Source organism: Antechinus flavipes, chromosome 1 (assembly GCF_016432865.1).
Source record: "Antechinus flavipes isolate AdamAnt ecotype Samford, QLD, Australia chromosome 1, AdamAnt_v2, whole genome shotgun sequence".
NCBI lineage: Eukaryota > Metazoa > Chordata > Mammalia > Dasyuromorphia > Dasyuridae > Antechinus > Antechinus flavipes.
In genome coordinates this window covers 670,559,570-670,578,847 of record NC_067398.1, presented here as the reverse complement: position 1 = coordinate 670,578,847, position 19,278 = coordinate 670,559,570, and the positions used below count along the sequence as shown (strand labels likewise).

The 19,278-nt window shown below is 37.3% G+C and overlaps 1 protein-coding gene across 2 annotated transcripts in view; it reads right to left on the bottom strand.

Moving 5' to 3' along the window:
- PWWP3A (PWWP domain containing 3A, DNA repair factor) overlaps positions 1 to 18,274 on the bottom strand; it is a 31,026-nt gene extending 12,752 nt beyond the window's left edge. Inside the window, exons 1-9 of one of the 2 annotated variants that reach the window (XM_051972184.1) lie at positions 17,236 to 18,274; positions 16,157 to 16,270; positions 15,626 to 15,717; positions 14,062 to 14,132; positions 11,289 to 12,251; positions 5,150 to 5,254; positions 4,083 to 4,153; positions 1,602 to 1,678; positions 211 to 271 (exon numbers count right to left, since the gene is read on the bottom strand). In XM_051972184.1, the coding sequence (XP_051828144.1) occupies positions 211 to 271; positions 1,602 to 1,678; positions 4,083 to 4,153; positions 5,150 to 5,254; positions 11,289 to 12,251; positions 14,062 to 14,132; positions 15,626 to 15,717; positions 16,157 to 16,270; positions 17,236 to 17,475 (1,794 nt within the window). In that variant the 5' untranslated portion in view covers positions 17,476 to 18,274. The remainder of the gene's footprint in view (positions 1 to 210; positions 272 to 1,601; positions 1,679 to 4,082; positions 4,154 to 5,149; positions 5,255 to 11,288; positions 12,252 to 14,061; positions 14,133 to 15,625; positions 15,718 to 16,156; positions 16,271 to 17,235) is intronic. The other variant, XM_051972183.1, reaches the window with a different exon arrangement.
- Positions 18,275 to 19,278: the final 1,004 nt, after the last annotated feature.

Here is a 19,278-nt window from a genome sequence, read left to right as displayed (position 1 = left end):
AACCTACCTCAATACTACCCCAGAAAAAGGATCTTGTCAACCTTCCCAATTTATTGAAGATGAGACCTTGGGGTCTCACATCTACATTAGAAATTGTTATAACTCATCTACAGAAAGACTAATTTCTAGAGTTGCCTCTTTTAGACAATATGTTTTTTAATAAGGTATAAGGTTTTAAGGAATCAGCAGTAAAATCTTTATCCCACCTACCATAAGCTCCTGCTTTTCTTCACAATCAAAGTGCTTTAATCGTCTAAGAGACACTGTAAACCTTGAGGAAACAAAGGCACAACAGAGTTACAGGAATGAATTGTCAGGCAAACTAAATAAGTAGGATGGTATTTTTCTCTTTCTACTAATATTAGATAGTTTGAGGTGTTTTTTTTTTTTTTTTTTTTTAAATAACATTCAGTTTATTTCACAAGTTATTTTCTTTCTTTCTCCATTCTCAAATCCCCTTCTCTCCCTGCCCCTCCTACCAACCTTGTATTCTTAATTGAGACTGCCTTTGGAATAAGAACCCTGTTTACAAAGTACCAGCTCAAGTCATTATTAAGAGGCAGGAGCCTTTAATGGCAGCCGAAACCAGATCCAGGCTCCCAATACCAAATTCATTCAAAGCTAACAAAATTACCTAGCCAACCACATAATTTACATTGTGGCTTTAAAAAAAATTTATCTTCTTGCTATATCTCATACAGTAAAAACACTTTTGGTTTTAACATTTACTGAACTGGTACTACTGAAGTTAGAACAAAAACATTCCTTTTAGAGTAAGTGAGCTACAACACTGTGGGATGGCTGAGGGGTTCAGTAAAATAAATCTGAGTTTTCTATCTTTAAAGAGTCAATAAAGCAAAGCTTTTTAAAGCCCTGATAGCCCACAAATTAATTATTAACAGTTTCACTGTTGTCTTTATTTTCTTAGTTGGCTAATTAAAATAACTACATTATTAAAAATAGTAATAATCAAAAGTGACATTGATAGAGACCACTTTATACCTAATATCTCGTTTTCAACAAGGACTCACATTTATACAGATGTCAAAAGATTTTACTCTAGCCACATTACAAAAGAAGCAAACTAATATAATGGAAAGAGTATAAGACCTAGCAGCTTGGATAGATACCAAATGGGTAATCTTTGGCTTATGTGAGAAATGGGTTTCACCAACCTTACATGTGAATCATGATTCACAAGGATCAGTGTCCCATTATGCAAATGAGAACAGGGGCTCCCAGAGGTCGGAGAGTGCCTGAGCAGAACCTAGAGCTTTTGCCTCCAAACTTAATGCTGAGCCCAACTGCATCACAAATAATCTTTCAAATTGTGTTGCCAATTTGGTTGGTTTTGAGTATCTCAAAATGGTTTTTCACACCCAGGTAGGGAGGGTTTGGCCATTGTAAAATTAGAAAAATTGGGCCATTTGCAGTCTTATCTTCAAATGACCATATTTTTACACATAGGCCAAAACTCATTCTTATTAGTCAGTAGTATAATCCCTGTAGCAACATGCACACAGAAAGCATTTAAGATCTCCATGATTTTTCAAAAGATGTCCCTTCAGGTGACAGCTTCCAAAAGCCATTATTATTTTTACCCTCTCTTTTCTGGATTCATATTTTCTTCAATATATAATATACTTGCTTTCTTATCCTTCCGCTTTATACTTTTTACCTGTAGAAAAATTCAAGAAAAAAAGATGCTTTTATTTTTAGAAAATTATATAAGCCTTCTCTATACTATGCCACTGAATTTTATGGAAAACAATTGTAGATATAAAACAAAATATGACCAGATCTATTATCTACAGTAATAATAATCTCATCCACATAGTTGGTTAAAGTACATTTGAAATAGAAGGGTATTTAATACATTTTCCCTCTAATTAAAGAGGTAAATGCCTAGTACGACTCCTAAGCCTAGCTTCATGTATTAATAAATACAATTCCCTATCTCCCTAAAATATCTTCAACTAGTTCTGCCTCATGTTATCTGAAATTCCTCTACTACTCATTCCCTCATGCTAAAGTACTGAAGGCTGATAAATGTAAATGTCAAGAGTAACACATTAGCCATTAACAAAGCATTCCAGTTTGATTAGATGGCCAGTCTTTAAGCAAGCCTTTGTGGAAACAGGTTGAAATATAGATAAATTCTAATAAGAAGAGGAGACTTAAAAGGCTTGAAACTTGCCTAGGAACATAGACTTTTCAGTCATTCACAATAGGGCATCTTGGACATGGTAAGTCAGGACTACATGCCTGGTATTCTTAGCAACTTCTAAGACCAAGGAAAGATCTGGTTTGTACAAGAGCAAGGGATCACAGATGGACATCTGTGTTTTGCATCAGTGTTTCGCACATAATAAAAGAACTAGAGGAAAGCCTCCTCAATCTTCAGCATGAAGGATTCTTAGACAAAAATCACATAGGATGAGATTTGAATGAATTCAAATCAGTGGAGAAATGGTTCACATGAAGCAAGGTCACAATCTATCAAAGTCAATAATCAATAAACAGTAAGTAGCCACTATAAGCCATGCAAAGCACTGGTGATAATAAAGAAAAGCAAAAGGTTATCTCTATTCTTATAAGGCTCACAGTTTAATGAGGGTAGACAACATTAAAACAATTAAATATAAATAAGATATATGTGAGAGAAATAAGATAAATTGGAAAAAGCATCAAAGTGAGATGCCTGGTGAAGGGAGGGTGCTGAAAGAAGTCTGAATGTCAAAAACAAATTTCACTTACTTCACAATTGCCTTGATACCCTGACATCTTCCTGATTTCATGCCATATTAATCAGATATAATCTTAATAATCTATCTTACTAGCTACATTAGCTTTTTCTCTTCTCTATTTTCCTATAGTCCTTTTGGCCACAGAGAACAAAACTTTCAAGGGAAGCATTTTTTCTCGGCTCTTAACAGAGCTAAATTTTCTAGGGAATAAATTTTTATTATTTTGAAGAATTAACCCAGTACTCCATGAGTTCTCGCTTAATCAAGGCACTGATGTATTTTGAAAGCAACAAGGTAAAGCAGCCGCCAACAAAGATAGTGTCTTTCTTGTACTATGAAAAAGCTTCTCCTTGAACTGAGCTAGGCTAAAAACTAAAGCTCTTTGGTAAGGCAAAAAAAAAAAAAAAAAAAAAAAACCTGAGGGTGAAACAAAAAGAGAAGATACATAAAGGGGGAGGAGGGGAAATGCATGAAAAGTTCTGCAAAGCTAAGTGAGTCAGGTTCACAGACCAATGTAGGGTTCACCAGACTATGTGGTCTGACACACTCTAGGTAAAGAGTAACATTTTAACAGGAAAATTCATCATAGCCAGTGCTTTACATTGCTCTGCCTAGAAGGGCAAGAAGCTTAGCTCTTCAGAGTCGATTATTTCACCTACTCATAGCCCTTTGCAGTAATATCAAAATCTAGGAGCACAACAAAGTAGCAGTTCTACAATCCTGGTTCCACAATAATTTTTACTATAGAGTTCCTTTAATTACTCCAAAGAATGATTAAAGAGCAGAAGAAAAAGAAAATTTTGAAACCAACTCTTCAAAATTTTAAAAACATTTGAAGACACAGCAAAAATTACTATGAGCCCCAAAACAACTGAGAGTGGGAGGAAAAAAGGGGATAAATGGCAGAAGTTCAAACATACAGTAAAAGATATTAATTCTATGCTTAATTCATCTAGGATCAATGATGATTAACTGACAAGCACATTAATTCAACTCATGTCATATAAAAATTAACTGGGACCAATAGGGAGAAAATTCAGTTGAAATTATGCACTATTAAATAAGGTTCAGTTTTGTTAAAGTTTTTCCAAGGCAAGCAAAATTCTACTAGGCTCCCTTTAATCGATAGAAAGAATCTAGGATTAGATTCAGCCAGTTAAATGACTCCCTGTAATCCTATTTACAATTTGCTTATAAAATCATCAATAGAGATACTACAAAAGTAAACTTTTGTAAAAGCCAGGTCAGGTTAGCATAATTTTCATAAGAATGGAGTTCAAATTAATGAAATTTTATTATATCATATATCCAAAAGACAGATATGGTTATTCTTACCACTGCTGGCCAATAGGGATATTTTTGATATTTACACCAGACTAACATTCCAGCTTCTATGGAACATGGCTCTGAAGCATAAAGAAATACAAGAAAAATTATCAGATATTTGTCTAAAGGTATTAGACAAGAGTATGATAAAAAAATTTTTTTTAACTGAAAGCGAAAGGTCATTTTAAAGTAGGTAAAACTACAATGTAAACAGAAGAGGCAAAAAAATTAAATTGAACATTGTGTAATGAACATGATTAAGCCCCAACCCAGGGAAAAGATAAAGAAAAACACCTCCCTCCTTTTTCAGAGATGGGAGGGACCTTATAGAGGAGTACTACATATACTGCTCAGCTCAGGTGATGGGCTGGCTAGCTTTGTTGAACTGCTTTTTGCTCCCTTTTAAAATTCTTTGTTAGAAAAGATGGTTCACTGAAAGGAAAAGAAGAGGAATATATTCAGAAAATAAAGTACTATAAAAAACAAGTGACACCAATAAAATTTTTAAATTAAAAAAAAAAGGCATAAAATTAATTATTAAACCATTGTCAGTAAATGAAGCCAAGCAACTACCAACAAATGGTTCAGAGAACGTGGTTCTGTTTTTTCTTGTGCTTAGTGACCTGGATTATATTCTCAACTAGTTAACTCCCTCTTGGATTGATAGGCTCATTTCTCTAGGTGTCTGGCTTCTTTTAGCATTTTTCTCTGCCACTAAGAATAGATTTCTTCTGGTTATAAGCTGAAGCATAACAGATTTAAGTTACATATAAAGAACAAATCCTAAGAGCAAAAGTTGAATGAACCACAGGGTGACTATAAAATTTTTCCCTAGAGATTCTTAAAAGACAATAAGCAGTTATCAGGAAAAGAAAACCTAAGAGCATATCTATATGACATTCAGTGACCAGCTAAATAACCTTTTAAGATCTTTTAGAATTCTAGGATGCTGCTAGGGAGAACAAATTAACACGTAATATGTACCTGCCTTAGGTCAAGGTGTTAGAAATAGTTTTATACCATTACCCAATCCACTTCCCATGCTCTCATTTTCATCTGATCTAATTATTTCTTACCAGGGCGTGAAAGTATACTTGGAAGTTCTTCATCTTCTTCCTCTTCGTCTACCACAGTGGTATTAACAATACTAAACTCCAACGACTGTTCAGAAGACTGAAGTTCTATAAATAAAGTTAGATTATGATTTTTTTGCTATCTTAAAAGGCTTATTTTAAAGATGAGTTGTTGAGTCATTTCAGTTGTGATCAATTCTTCATGACCCCATTTGAGGTTTTCTTGCGATAGATACTGGAGTGGTGTGGCATTTTCTTCTCTAGCTCATTTTATAGATGAGGAAACTAAAGGCAAACAGAGTGAAATGACTTGTTCAAAGTGACATAGCTAATAAATGTCCGAGATCAGATTTGAACTCAGAAAGGTCTGATACCAGGACTGACAATTTATCCACTGTACCACCTAAAAAAATATTTACTGATCCATGAAAAAGGAAAGGTTCTCCACTACAGTATCAGCAGCATGACACCATGGGAATGCACTGAATTGGGAGCCAGAAGACTTAAACTTTATTAGCCAAGTGACCACTGGCAAATCATTTCCTCTGAATTTCAGTTTCTTCATCTTTAAGAAAGGAAAATCATACTTACATTATTGATTTCATACATTTTGTAAGAAAAAGTGTTTTCTGAATCTTAAATTATTATATATATTATGAATTATTACTCTCAGATTCAAACCAGGTGATCGATAGTTTAAAAAAAAAGTCATTATTTTATGGCTTATACTATCCTTCTTAAAAGGTTGTTTTAGGTATTAAAATCCTAACAACTACAAATGAAGTTTGTAAATTGCAAAGCATTTTCTAGGCATGAAAGTTGAGCTTCCCAACAGCCCTGGGAGGTATATGTTGCTATGTTGACAAGGTATTATTAATATTGCTGGATCCACACTATAAAAGCTAACTATGCATCCTGTTTTAGATCTAGCCAGTCCTATATCAATCACCTACTGGACAGCTAAAAGGGAATGTCTCAACACATCCAAAGCAGAACTCCTATTTTCTCCCAAATTCATCCTTCTCTTCCCAACTTTAATTATTGTTATCAAGAGCACCACCTTCTTTTCAGTCGCCCAAGTTCACAACAGTGGTGCTATCTTCAATCTTCCTGCTCAACCCTGAATATTTAGTCAGTTGCCAAATGCTGTTATTTCTATCTCCACATGCTTCCTTCTCTCCACTCCAATTTAGATCATCATTGCCTCTCTATTGCAGGAGGCCTCTCTGCCTAAAATTTATTCTCAAGTCACTCTATCCTACAGAAAGTTATCCAAGTGATTTTTCTAATGCATAGATCTGACCATGTCACACTTCCTCTTCTCCCCATACACATACACTTAAACTCGATCACTTCTCTATAACTTCCAAGACATTTTAAGCTACTCTTAACCTGGCCCCATCCTGCCTTTAAGGCTTTATTACATACTTTATCACATGTTCCTCATTCCATATATTCATATTCATATATAACTATACAGTCAAATTGCTCTTGCCATTCCTCATATACAGGACAGTCCATCTCCCATCTAAAAGCAGCCCAGTGGTGAAATAGAGCACTGGACCTGGACCCCCAAAGACCTGAGTTAAAATTCAGCCTTAAACACTCAGAAGCTGTGTGACTCTAGAAAAGTCAATTCACCTTTGCCTGACTCAGTTTCCCTCTCTATAAAATGGGAATGATAACAGTACTTACTTCCCAGAATTGAAGTGAGGATCCAATGAAATAATATTTGTAAAAGGCCAGTACCTAGCACAAAGTAGATGCTTAATAAATGCTAATTACCTCCAAACCCATCTCCATGCCTAAAACTAACTATCTATTTCTCAAAACCCCATATTTTATTTTAATATTTAAGGTCCACCTTCCATATCAGGTCTTTCCTGGTGCTTCCAAGTGTTATCTTATACTTGATTTAGAAATAATCATTAAAATAAGCATTCATTAAGCAAATCCCACGTGTCAGGAACTATGCTAAGAATTGAAGAAGAGAAACCGCTTCTACTCTCAATGAGCTTACTTTCTAATAGGGGAGAAACCATGTGCACATATCGATATTACTTGTGTGTCTATCTATATACATCTAAACACCAGACACATTATCTATTGGATAGCAGGTAACCTTGGAGGGGAGCCGGGAGAGATGTCAAAGGTAGCATTTTGAACTAAGTTCTGAAGGAAACCAAGGCAGAAGATAAAAGTGAGGAAGGATGACATTCTAGGCTGAGGGAACTGCTAATACACAGAACAGGAACAGAAGTTGCAACATCACATTGTATAACGAACAAGAAAGCCAAAGGAATAAGCAGCCTTGAAAGGCAAGAAAGGGCCAGGTTGTGAATCAACAAGCATTTATAAAAGACAATTATGGGCCAATACTTAAATACTAAAGAATGTATATTTGATCCTACAAGCAGTAAAACCTGTGTTCAAATTCCACTTTCGACATATCCTGGCTGCGACCTAGACAACTTTTCAATGTTTTAAGCAACATTCTAAGACATTAAGTAGCAGATGCTGACATTGATGGAGGGAGTTTTCTTACCTTGGGATTCTCTATACTTGTAAACCAAAGGAGGTTACAGGAATAGTTCAAGAGAGAAGTGAAGATAAATGTGGAATATATGTATAGAAGAATTGCACATGTTCAATATATATTGGATTATTTGCTGTCTAGGGGAAAGAGTGGGGAAAAGGGAAGGAGAAAAATTTGGAACACAAGGTTTTGCAAGGGTAAATGTTGAAAACTATCTTTGTAAATATTTTAAAAATAAAAAAACTTATTTAAAAAATAAAAATAAAAACACAATTAAAAAAACTGAAGAAGGCTATATTTAGGGTTGTGGTCACATGACTGGAAAAAAGGTCATATGTATAAAATTCTGTGAAGAAAGAAATTTCAAGATTCAGCACTGCAAGATTCAGTAATATGAGGTGAGTGAGAGTAAGAAGTTGAAAATGACACTGAGTTTTGAACCCAAATTATTGGAAAGATGCTGATGCTTTCAGCAGCAATACAAAAGCTCTGGAGTGGACTGGATTTGGAGGGGGGGAGGGGGAGGTCCAGTTCAAAATGTCTAAAAGGCAGCTGAAGAAATTGAAGCTCAGAATGTTTAAGTGATTTGACCATGGTCACAAAGCTAGTGTCTGAGATGGAATTTCAACTTCCTAAGTCCAGCATGTTCTATTCATTATAAAGCAAAAAATATAAAGCAATAGTCATTGGTAATCTAGAGAGACATCTCTTACACAAAATACCTTTGCCAGTATTATTTCATAGGTATATATTCTAACCAAGACCTAATCTACTCACACATTTGATCCATATCTTGCACTCTAACTTTATGCACATGACTTCTACTTCTAGATATATCCAGTGCTAGTATTTTTCCTAAATACCTTTGTCAATTAACCTAGCTCAGTGTGAGGACTCAATTTGAACTTTTGTTCTTCATTTGGACTGCTAAAACATTAAAACGGAGAGATGTTCAGTATTTTAGCCATTTAGCCATGTTTTCACGAGTACCAGCCCTACTCATAACAAAAAAAAAAGTATCAGATGAATCGCTTTACCTAGTCCTATGTGAAATAGAAAAAAAGTCTTGAGGTTTTTACAAACTTTGTAGTAGTCTCACACCCACAAATTCAAAGTCACTGGCCACTCCAAGTCTCAAAGTAGGAAATTGGGGAATTGGGCTTCTGAACTCCTCAAGCTTTATCTCTAATCAATAATCTACTCCCTTTAACACAAGACCCGAGGGTTCAATACTTTTCAAAGGACCACAGACATCAATATGGAAGGGACCAGATCATCAAATCCTAACACCTCATTTTACCGATGAAACTGAGGCTTCAGGATGTGATAGGTGAATGTCAGAGGCAATATTTGTACCCAAGTCCTCTGGCTACAGACACTGCTTTCTGCACTCTACTGTGCTACATCCCTTTTCCCATTGTTCTTTCCTCTGGGAGACTGAGAAACCTTCCCCAGAGGTGGTAAACATTTTCTGAGAAGGGAGACTGCCCAAAACAGTGTTCAAACTCAATATGACATTTTTTCATCATAGCTAATCTTAAGAGGTGAGGGAATTCCCAGGGATGAAAAGCCATTTCCTTTTTCTCAGTTTCTTATCCTTGATTCAGTTCTTCCCCCCCCCCCCCCCCCAATTCTGTTGGCTGCTAGCCATAAATCTCATAGGTGCCTCTGATAACTTCATCTATCAGGTCTCTTCTTTTCAGGTCTATTTATTGTATCCAAGTATGCCCAACCCACACAGCCCAATTAATCTCAAGTGTCTAGTCTGAATTTTGGTCATCCAGGAAAATATCATTGTGCTATAAAACTAATTGTCTTTTGAGTTTGTTTCACTTAGAGTCCTATTTTCCAGGATTCAATACATGACCTTTAGATAGGTCATTCCTGAAATAACATATGTGAGAAAATAACCTTGATTTAGATGTACTTTATTTATATACTATCTCTGGCATTCTTTGCTACAGTGAAAAGGACATGATTCCAGAGTCAGAAGACTTGAGTTCAAATTTCATTTCTGCTAATACTTTTGACCCATGTGACCTTGGGCAAGTCACAATCACCCTAGGCTTCATTTTCCCCTGTATAAAATGAGAGATGGGCTAGAGGGCCTTTGAAGTCCCTTCTAGCTCTAAATCTATGATCTCATGGCTCCAAATGTGATAGACCAAGCTCTAAAGCTATATAATAATATTCAACTATAGAGCCATGATATCGTGGCTCAGTTTTTCAGAGAGTGGTGCAGTGAATGAAAAGAGAAGGAATCCCTCCAATTTGGAAGTGGATTACCTGGATTAGAGGTGTCAAATACAAAGCCCTGAGTGTTGCCCCAACCAGAATAAAATATAACTGGGAAATAGCTAGCAAAATAAAAATAAAATAAAACATAGATAGTATTATTTTAAGTCAGTATGCAGCTTGCAGGGATCCTGATGGACAGGTTCACAGCTTCCATTTCTATATGAATTTCACAACAATGATGTAGACCAATATCTCCCAAATGTCAGTATCTGGCCAATGTTACTCAGTCCACAAGTTACTATGGAAAAGCTCTACTTCTTAAAATCTCCACCCTACTGGCTTCCTTATACTCCTCTGATCATCTCTTCCCTGATCATAGGATTTAGAGCTGAAAGAGAGCTTGATCCCTTAGTCCTACCCCCTTATTTTTAAAGAGGAGAAATCGGAAGCGCAGAGGGCTTTTGCCCAAAGGGACAAAAAGAAGGGGACTTGGCAAAGTCATCCAGATCGAGTGGAAGAGTCAAGCTATAAATTCAGAATTCATGTCTCCTAATCACCTAGTCAAAGCCCCTCATTTTGCAGATGAGAAAAATGAGGTCCATTTTAGTCTATTTACAAATAGTTCAACAAAGATAAAAACTATTAAATGTGATTTTTTTTTTCCTCTCCTAAAATACTTAACTATATAGTCAGATGTCATCAGAAGCTTCAAGTTCAGGATGCTTAACAAACCAAGCAGTCACAGTATCATAGAATTCAACCCATACCTGAACAAGCTTTTTGAATCTACTATTCAAGAATAATCACCTTTTAAGAAGTGGGTAAATCACTCCTCAGGTTCCTGTTATGCTTAGTTGATGTGAAAAAAAAAAAAGAAGTCACATTTACCAATGACAAGGGAAAGGAGCAATTCCAAATAAGATTAAATGCAATATAATAACTATTCACTATAACATCTAATTATAAAGCATACAATTAATAAAACTGATATCTTTCCTCTCTCCCCTTTTAAATCATACCAGTGTACTTTTCCTTATATTCCTCTCCCAAAAAAAGTGTGTTGGGAAATACTATAATACAAAGTAGAAGCAACATAACCCACTGAACTAAGAACATAATAAAGAATTAAGAATCTTACTAGTCCATTTTAACCACTAGTTTGATAAAAGACACTGGGCCACTTTCAACAGCCAAAATGAATTTTGCCAGTTTCTAAAATGAATGGCCATTAGCAAATAAGAATGGGGATTGAATTTAGGAGTTTCTGGTACTCACCCACCATGCCCCATGGTTACAGATCTCCCTAAAGTAATTATGAAGTATTTGAAATCATAAGTAAGCCAAACTTCCCCAGTTATAAGCTTTTACCTTCTTCATCGTCCTCAAAATCTGGAAGCTTAAGAGTTCTCGTTTTAGGTGCAAAATAGTTTGGGCAAATCAAGCTGCAATTAGAGACACCCGGGGGAGTGTCAGATCCATTGGTGCACAGCCCTATCTCTTCTGGCTCCAAACAATGGCATTCGGAAACCGATGACTGTTTAATGCCATTTAAAACTTTACAGTACTTCAGTGAAGGCACTTTGCCAAGTTCATTTTCACACTCTGATTCCACAAAGAAATGGCTGGTAGAAAAGTCCAATGCTTTTCGGCTAGAGCTACTTGCCTTTTCTTCCAAAGCCATCAAATGGATGCAATTACTAGATGACAAAACTGGACTGAGTTCTCCAAGTTCAGTATTTGTATCATCTTCTTCTCTAGCATTAAAAGGTGATGAATACCTGTTTGAGATCCTTGGCCTTTTCCTGCTTTTCTTTCCACTATCCTTTATTTCCAATTTCTTCTTAAGGTTCAGTTGTAAGTTTTGTAATGAATCAGCTTTCTTTTGTTTCTGGTTTTTCCCAATTCTGGACCGAGACTTAGGAATTTCAGATTTCTGATGCTGCAGCTTTTGAGTGCCAAAAATATTTCTAGCTGGAGAGGCCAAGGGCTCTGTTTTGTTACCATAAATTCTAACAGACCTCTTTAAACCCTTTTTGCATTTATTTTCTTCAATGGGGGAACTGGACAGCCTCTGTAGTACATTTTCTTTCTTAAAGGGCCCAGACCCTCCTACCACTTCTTCACAGACAAAAGGTGACGAGTCAGATTCAGAGACAGCATGTGCAGGTCTTGTTTGTTTCAGTTTGTGAAGTACGGGAGTAGTTAGACTTTTGCTCAAAGAGTTTGCTTCAATGGCATCTGCTTTCTGACTCAAAACATCCAGCCCGAATTTAAGCGATCGTCTATAAATCAGTTCTTCCTTAGGTGTAGTTTTTATTTCAACCTGGGTAGCTAAAATATATGTGAAATAATCGACACTGTAATTTTTACTGAAAACATAAACATTTTTATGATGCCTATCATATAGTGATGGTTTACAAGCATAGGAAAACTGGTGATTTAAACTACTGGCTGAATGTAATTTTAAAAAATAAATAAAAGCACAAGTATTTAAAGAGCCAACATACCCAAATCTTATTTGAAAATAAACAAATTACTAACCTCTCTCAGATAAAAATATAAATTCCTTCAAACTACAACTGATTACCACAAAATGTGTTCAAATAATTAATGCCCACTGACTAGAAAAGGATACTGATAATTTATTCTAAATATTTGTGCAAACTGATAAAAAAATTTTTGTGGATGTGTAATATGTTATCCTTTCCAAGGCTATTTTTAAAGATATTAAAAAAAAAAAAAAAAACCAGAACAATTATCTTAGAAGTGGTGCCACTGATTGTGTTTTTTTTTTTTTTTTTTTTTAAGACAGGACATTGTGCTATTTATGCTAACAAGATGATTCAAGCATCAATCAAAACATTTTCCCCTTGTTTTAATATTTAATTGTCCAGAAATATGTTATCAATAATATGCTAGGCACTGCAGTCCTTCAGAGATGAAAACTCTGGGACTATGACAAACATAATTCTCATAACTATTATATACAGGTATATTTTATCTATGCCATAGAAAATGTTTAAACAGAATCTTAGCAGAGAACTCCATTTTTAAAGAAGCTTAATACTAAATATTCTAGCACAGCAAAGCATTCTTTGTAAAATGAATAATCACCCCTTATTTGTCTGTGTGCAAATTCTGATTTCATACCTGAGTTTGCTTAAAGTAGACTATATCTTGTGTAAGCATGTTATTACTGTATATGTTCTCAAGCAGTGTATATGACCTTTCTACCCCACAAATGTTAAATCCTCATGGGGGTGGGGGAAGGAAATACTTTTTTTTCCTGAACTATCCCTGTGCCTAATATTATATTCTCAGTTTAAATAATATTGGATACTAAGTCTATAACATATATTGCTCTGCCACATATTTCGACCCATTTTTTATTGTACTATGACCCAAAAATACAGCTGAAATTTTTTTTTGCCCAAATTAATCTACAAGATTTGTGACCAGGAGTCACATGATCAATTTTTACAAATGTCCTATGGGTATTCTGAAAAACATGTATTTCCTTCCTTTTATGTCCAGCTCATTATTCTATGTCTATAAAATCCAGTTTTAAACTAAGCCTGTAGTCTAATTTCTTTCTTTTGTCTGATTTACAGTTCAGTGGGAGTATTGAAATCTTCCACTATTATTGATTTTTTTTGTAAATGAGGAAATTTTTTCCTTAACAAATTCAGAAACTACACTGTTATCACTTAAATGCTTTCATTTTGAATGTTATCTTAACAATGCAGTTTCTTTCATTAAGAATTTTTTGAAAATACTTAAAAAACAATGGTAGATTCTCCAGCCTGAAGAGCTAGCAGTGACCAGGAGAGATTCAGCCTACAGCAGCTGTCCTAGATTTCTGTAGTCAGAGTAGAGGAGAAAGACCTTGCACATATAAAGGAGATAACCGTGCACAACCCCAGAGACCCCAGAGGTTGATCATTGGGTATACCAACAATCTCCTTCCTTAGAGGAGAATCCAAGGTGGGCTCCAAGAGAAAGCATGGGAAGGAAGGGCTGGAGCAAGGACCCTAGCTCTTCAGGACTGTGACTAACTTGTTTTAAATGCCAAATTTTTACAATTCTTCCAAACAGAAATCTATTTCATTAAAATGACATTTTCAACAATATAGTCTCTTACTAAATTCCGCAGCGATCTCTTCTATCTGAGATTTCTCTAGAATCTTGGTTTCTGTCTTCTTCACTTTAATTCTGCGGAGACAAGAAGTCATTATGTTACCCACTATCACCATGAGAACATTTTCAAATAACTGGGAGTGAAGAACGGCAAAGGAACATGAGAAAAAATGAAAACATATGTTCTTCCTTAAATCAAAATTCATACACACATATCCTTTAAATTAAATGCCAGCAGCTGGTGTTAATGAGCTAAAAAGACCTTTACACTTGGTCTACCTTTTAACAAAGGAGAAACTATCCTGACTTCAGAGCCAAATAAATTCTAATTGGTTTATCTAAGATAAATCTTATTTAAAACTTCTTTATGGAAATGGCTTGTGATATTATCATTGTTTCTGAAAAGAATGCTAGGAAATCATCTGTTTATAGCCCAGCAGGAGCTACAAGGATTGGTGCTCCTGCCTTTTAAACTAAAATACAGGTATGTCCCAATAAATATTATTAATTGGTTAGAGGTAAGGAAACAATTAAGTGTTCCAGAAGAATAAAATTATAAATGGGAAATTGGTTGAAGTTCATCGAGTTTGCCACAGCAAGATCACAGACACTCACAGACAGCTTATTTACAGATAGAGGAGGATATAAAGTCCCAGTGAGGTTAACAATCATCCGAAAGTCTCTCAGGTAGCAAGAGATAGTAGTGGAATGTGAACCCAGGCTGACTCCAAATCCAGTACTCTTCCCAACACACAATGTATCAGAATGCTTCTGTGAAATAACTGTTGTGTGAAATCTGAGTATTCAATTAGCTCTTTCTCCTCGGGTGAAAATATCAGCTCCAAAGCTAGGGAGCTTACAAAGCAGAAAAGGCAACCCAGCTTAGCCTGAAACATAAGAAATAGTTTGAGAAGCTATTCCTAAGATGTTTATCCCCAGGATGAAGTAACACAGCTTTCCTCTGCTCTCAAGTTGTAGACAAAATGAGGTTTTAATTTTGTTTCAAGTCTTATGATTTATTAGATCAGCCTATAACTTTGTTTGAACATAAAAAGAAAATGTATTCCAATACAATACAGAACTTTTTATTTCTTAAATAAGAACAGATATAAAGTACTTTATAAACTTTAAAGCACTATATAAATGTTAACTATCATGATTACATTTTCCCATTAATGGATATTTAAAAAATAGCAGATGATTTAGCCTATAAGCTAACATTTCTTAATATTAAATTGCAGTTTCTCATTTTGTACGATTCAAACCTTTCAAAGGATTAGACAAAAGAGATTTGTGAAAATGAACATAGTTCTTTCAAAACTGACAAGATCATTTGTTTTAGGTAAGCTTTATCTATGGGTAATTTTTATTTGATTTCTCCAGTGTTGACCCATCAGATTCCACAAAAGGCCTTCTACATAAAAGATACCTATTTTCCTTAGTAATTCTTAGCAAAAAAAAAAAAAAAAAAAAAAAAGACATTATGTTTCTTTGTTTTTTTTTTTTGTTTGTTTTGTTTTGTTTTTAACAAAAGCCACACCTGTAGGAACAAAAAACCAATACTTAACTTTTTATCTAGACTCAGTATTTCAACATTTAAAAACGCTGATCTCATTTTCTGAATATGTTGTCTTCTGGAGAGTCCAGTTTGGGGCAAAACCTAAGTTAAAAAAAAAAAAAAAGGCATCTGTTATCAGTTTGTTTTTGAGAAGATAAATAGTTCTCCAAAACAGATTATAGTATGGTCACATGAAATAAAAAACACAGCAAGGAAGAGGAAAAAAAATTTTTTTGCCTGTTCCTGAAATATTGTTTAAGGATATTTCCTCATGAATTATAATCCTAATTTACTGAGCCTTCACAGCTCCCTAAAAAATGTATGCAAAATGCAAGATTTTAAAATAGTGCCCTGAAGCTGTTTGAGACAAGTTTACCAATAAAAACTTTATGCCATTTTCAAGGAGGCAAACTATACAGCTCAATCATTTTGCTAAACTGAATTGTAAGCACCCCTTTTAATAGCTGATGGAGATATTACGTGTCACCAAAAAGTCATCTTTAATTCTTCAAATTATTTTTTAAAAATAACAGCTTGTCACCTTTGCTGGCCATAAACGTTTTTTCCATCTGCAGAGGACATATTGAGTATCCATCATGATGAAAACGAAATGTGGAAAGTAAGGTTGAACTACTTCAAGGTCTGAGGACGCAACCTGCAACAAAAGTGACAGGAAAGCTGTAAAGTCTTTTTGCCATTGGCTTAATAATAATATACTAGCCAAGGGCAAAGGTTGGTTCAATTGGATAGTCAGTTCTGTGGTGTTTATACTGAGACACTCAATACAAAAACCAAGTCTAGAAAAGCAAACTAGTTTTTGATACCTGGGTAGATTTGTCTTCATTAAAACAAAAAAGTGAGCTCGGCTTCTGATTAAAACACTTCCACAGTCTGAGGGCCAACACTGAAAAACCACCCAATAAAAATCCAGGAAGTATTTTAGTCTTCTACGATTTGGGATTAGCGTTAGTAAACAGGAAATAAAAATAAGGCACATGTTAACCGGGATCTCACCAAGACTTTCACAATTGCAGTCTGTTCATTGTCTCAGCAGAAAATCCTGGCTCTAGTAAGCCTGGAAATAAAACGACCCTTTTGCTTCAAAATTAAAAAAAAAAAAAAAAAAGTGGGGGAGGTGGGGGATTTTGAAGGTAGGAAACACACATTAACAGCTTCCAATTCAAAAGTCTGAGCAGGGAAATGTTTACGCCAAGCAGCTTTTGGGGTGCATGAACTAAGGTATTTTCTGCCACCCACTCAAATTCCTAAAACAGGAACTTTTAGTATCAGTTATTCCGAACCCCCTCCTCCAGGTAAAGGGAAGTTCAGGCCTCCCACTTTGACAATTTCTCTTGCTTCCTTCAACGATTTAACACAAAGCAGCCCCTAGTCATTTCTCCCTCTCTGGGCCTCAGTATTCTCATCTGCAAAATGAGGGGCCCGGATCCGTTGGATGTTCCCGTCGACAGACCACCCCCGCCTCCCGTCTGGGTCTCAGTTTCCCCATTTGTAGGAATGGGTTACACGAGATGTCCAGAAGGAAAGGGGCTGCCCTCGGGCTCTCTTTCGGCCCAGCGCGGGGGACCAAGTGGATCAGCCCAGACTTCTCCAGCCTCTTACCGCGGTGGGACCCCCGGCATCGGGCTGAGGGGGGGCAGGCCGAGCTGCAGCGCGGGATTCTTCCCGTTCCCGGGCCTCCCACAAATACGGTGAGCCCCAGGGCGCATGTGCGCGAGAAGGCGCAGGGGCGGAGCCGGCGAGGAGCCAGACCTGGGAGGGGGCAGGGCCAGAGAAGGGCGAGGCCAAAGGAGGGGTGGGCCCGGAGAAGAGCGAAGCTGGTGGTCGCGCTCCCTCCCCCATTCTTGCCCGCAAACGCTGATCGAGCTTCCCCCCACTCCATGATCTTGCTACTACCCTAGCAGCTGTTGGAAGAGGAAAGGCGTCTCCTCCTCTTTAGGGGAGCATCCCAGACGGTGCCAGGGGATAGGGCAGTAACTAAAGTTCACAATTAGAGCCATAACATCTGTATCATCCCCAACTTGAAAAAGATTGAGGGTCCCGGGAAGCTGCGCGCCTCCCCAGCACAGCCGAGTACGCGCATGCGCATACTCGCCGTTTGCTACCACAATACGCGGGGGGAGGACCGGGTCCAACTGCCCCGGCCCAGACGCCCCACCCTCTAGGTTTCCCGCCAACCTCGAAATGGAGCCGGAGGCAACCACCCACCCCTCCCCCAACCCTTTTCCTCTTTCTCCCTTTTTCCCTCCCAGTCTCTTTCTCTTTCCGCCCATTCCCTTTCCGCTTCCCTCTCGTTCCCTTTCCCCCCGTTTCTCTCTCCTCTTTTTTCTCTCTCTTCTTCCCTCCTTTACCCAACCTCCCCGCTTTCCTTCCTGCCTTCCCTCTCCCCTTCTTTCTCCTCTCCCCATTTTTCCTCTTTTCTTCGCCCTCCCCCATCTCTTCCTTTAGCGCCCCTCCTTCTCATTGGGAGGAGGGGGCGGGGAATCTGGGTTATGCAAGAGTGGCGGCACGAGACCTCGCTCCTCCCCCTTCCTGGCTGGAGAGCAATATGGTGGGAGGGCACGTGATTAATTCTCCCCTGCTTTTTTGGGGGGAGAACCTCTTTTCTCTTCTTCCTCCCCCACTTTTCCTCTGTCTCCCCTCTTTTTTCTCTTCTTTCTCTCTCTTTGTCTCTCCATCTTCCTCTCTCCCCCCTCTTTCTCTGTCTTTGTCTCTAGCCATCTCTGTCCCTTCCCTTTTTCTGTCTCCTCTACTTTCTGTTTCTCACTTTTAATTGTCTTCATTTCTCTGCCTTAATTTCTGAATATCTCTTTCCATCTCCCTCTCTTGCCTCTCCCTCTTTTCTTTTCCTCCTCTCTCCCTCCCTCTGTCTTTTTGTTTCACCATCTCTGTCCTCTCTCTCTCTCCCCTATCTTCTTTCTGTTTCTCACTTAGTTGTCTTTCTCCCTTTCTGTCTCTCACCATCTCTCTTGCTCCCCCTTTCTCTCTCTTGTTTCTCTTATGTCTCTCCATTTCTCTCTGAATGTCTTTCATCTCTCTCCCTTTCTCTGTCTCTTTGTCTCTCCATCTCTCTTCTTTTTGCCCATCTCTATGTCTCTTATCTTTGTCTCTTCTTTTTTCTCTGTTAATCTGGGCTAGTTGACCAGCTCGATCTCCTTTGCTCCAATATTCCTGATGTCCCTCATTTCTCTCATTTTCTGCCTTCCTTTGCCCCCTCCCATCTTACTGATTTAGGTGAAGAGATCTCTGAGGCTATCTAGTCCAATCCTGAAATTTTACATATATAGTAAGATATTTAAACCCAGGCTGTCTACAATCAGGGAAAGAGCTAAGATGCTAACCTGTCTTCTGACGCCCAGGCCAGAGATTGCTGGAGAATCTCTGGCCCTCTACATAAATCTGAGTTAGAGTGTGAGACTGAGCCACTCACATGCTTCTGCAGAATCTCCAGGGCCTTTTGCAACTTGAATTCCTTGCTAGATTTATAAGAGAAACAGATTTATTACTTCAGTCTCAGCCGGTTCAGTCCTCTCAACAAATCCTTAGTCTACTTGGCCCCTTCCACTTTACTAGTCCTCAAGCTAAACATCTTGGATAGTCCAGGGAAGATGTTTTGGGATTTGGGACTACTCTGGGCTGTCTTTG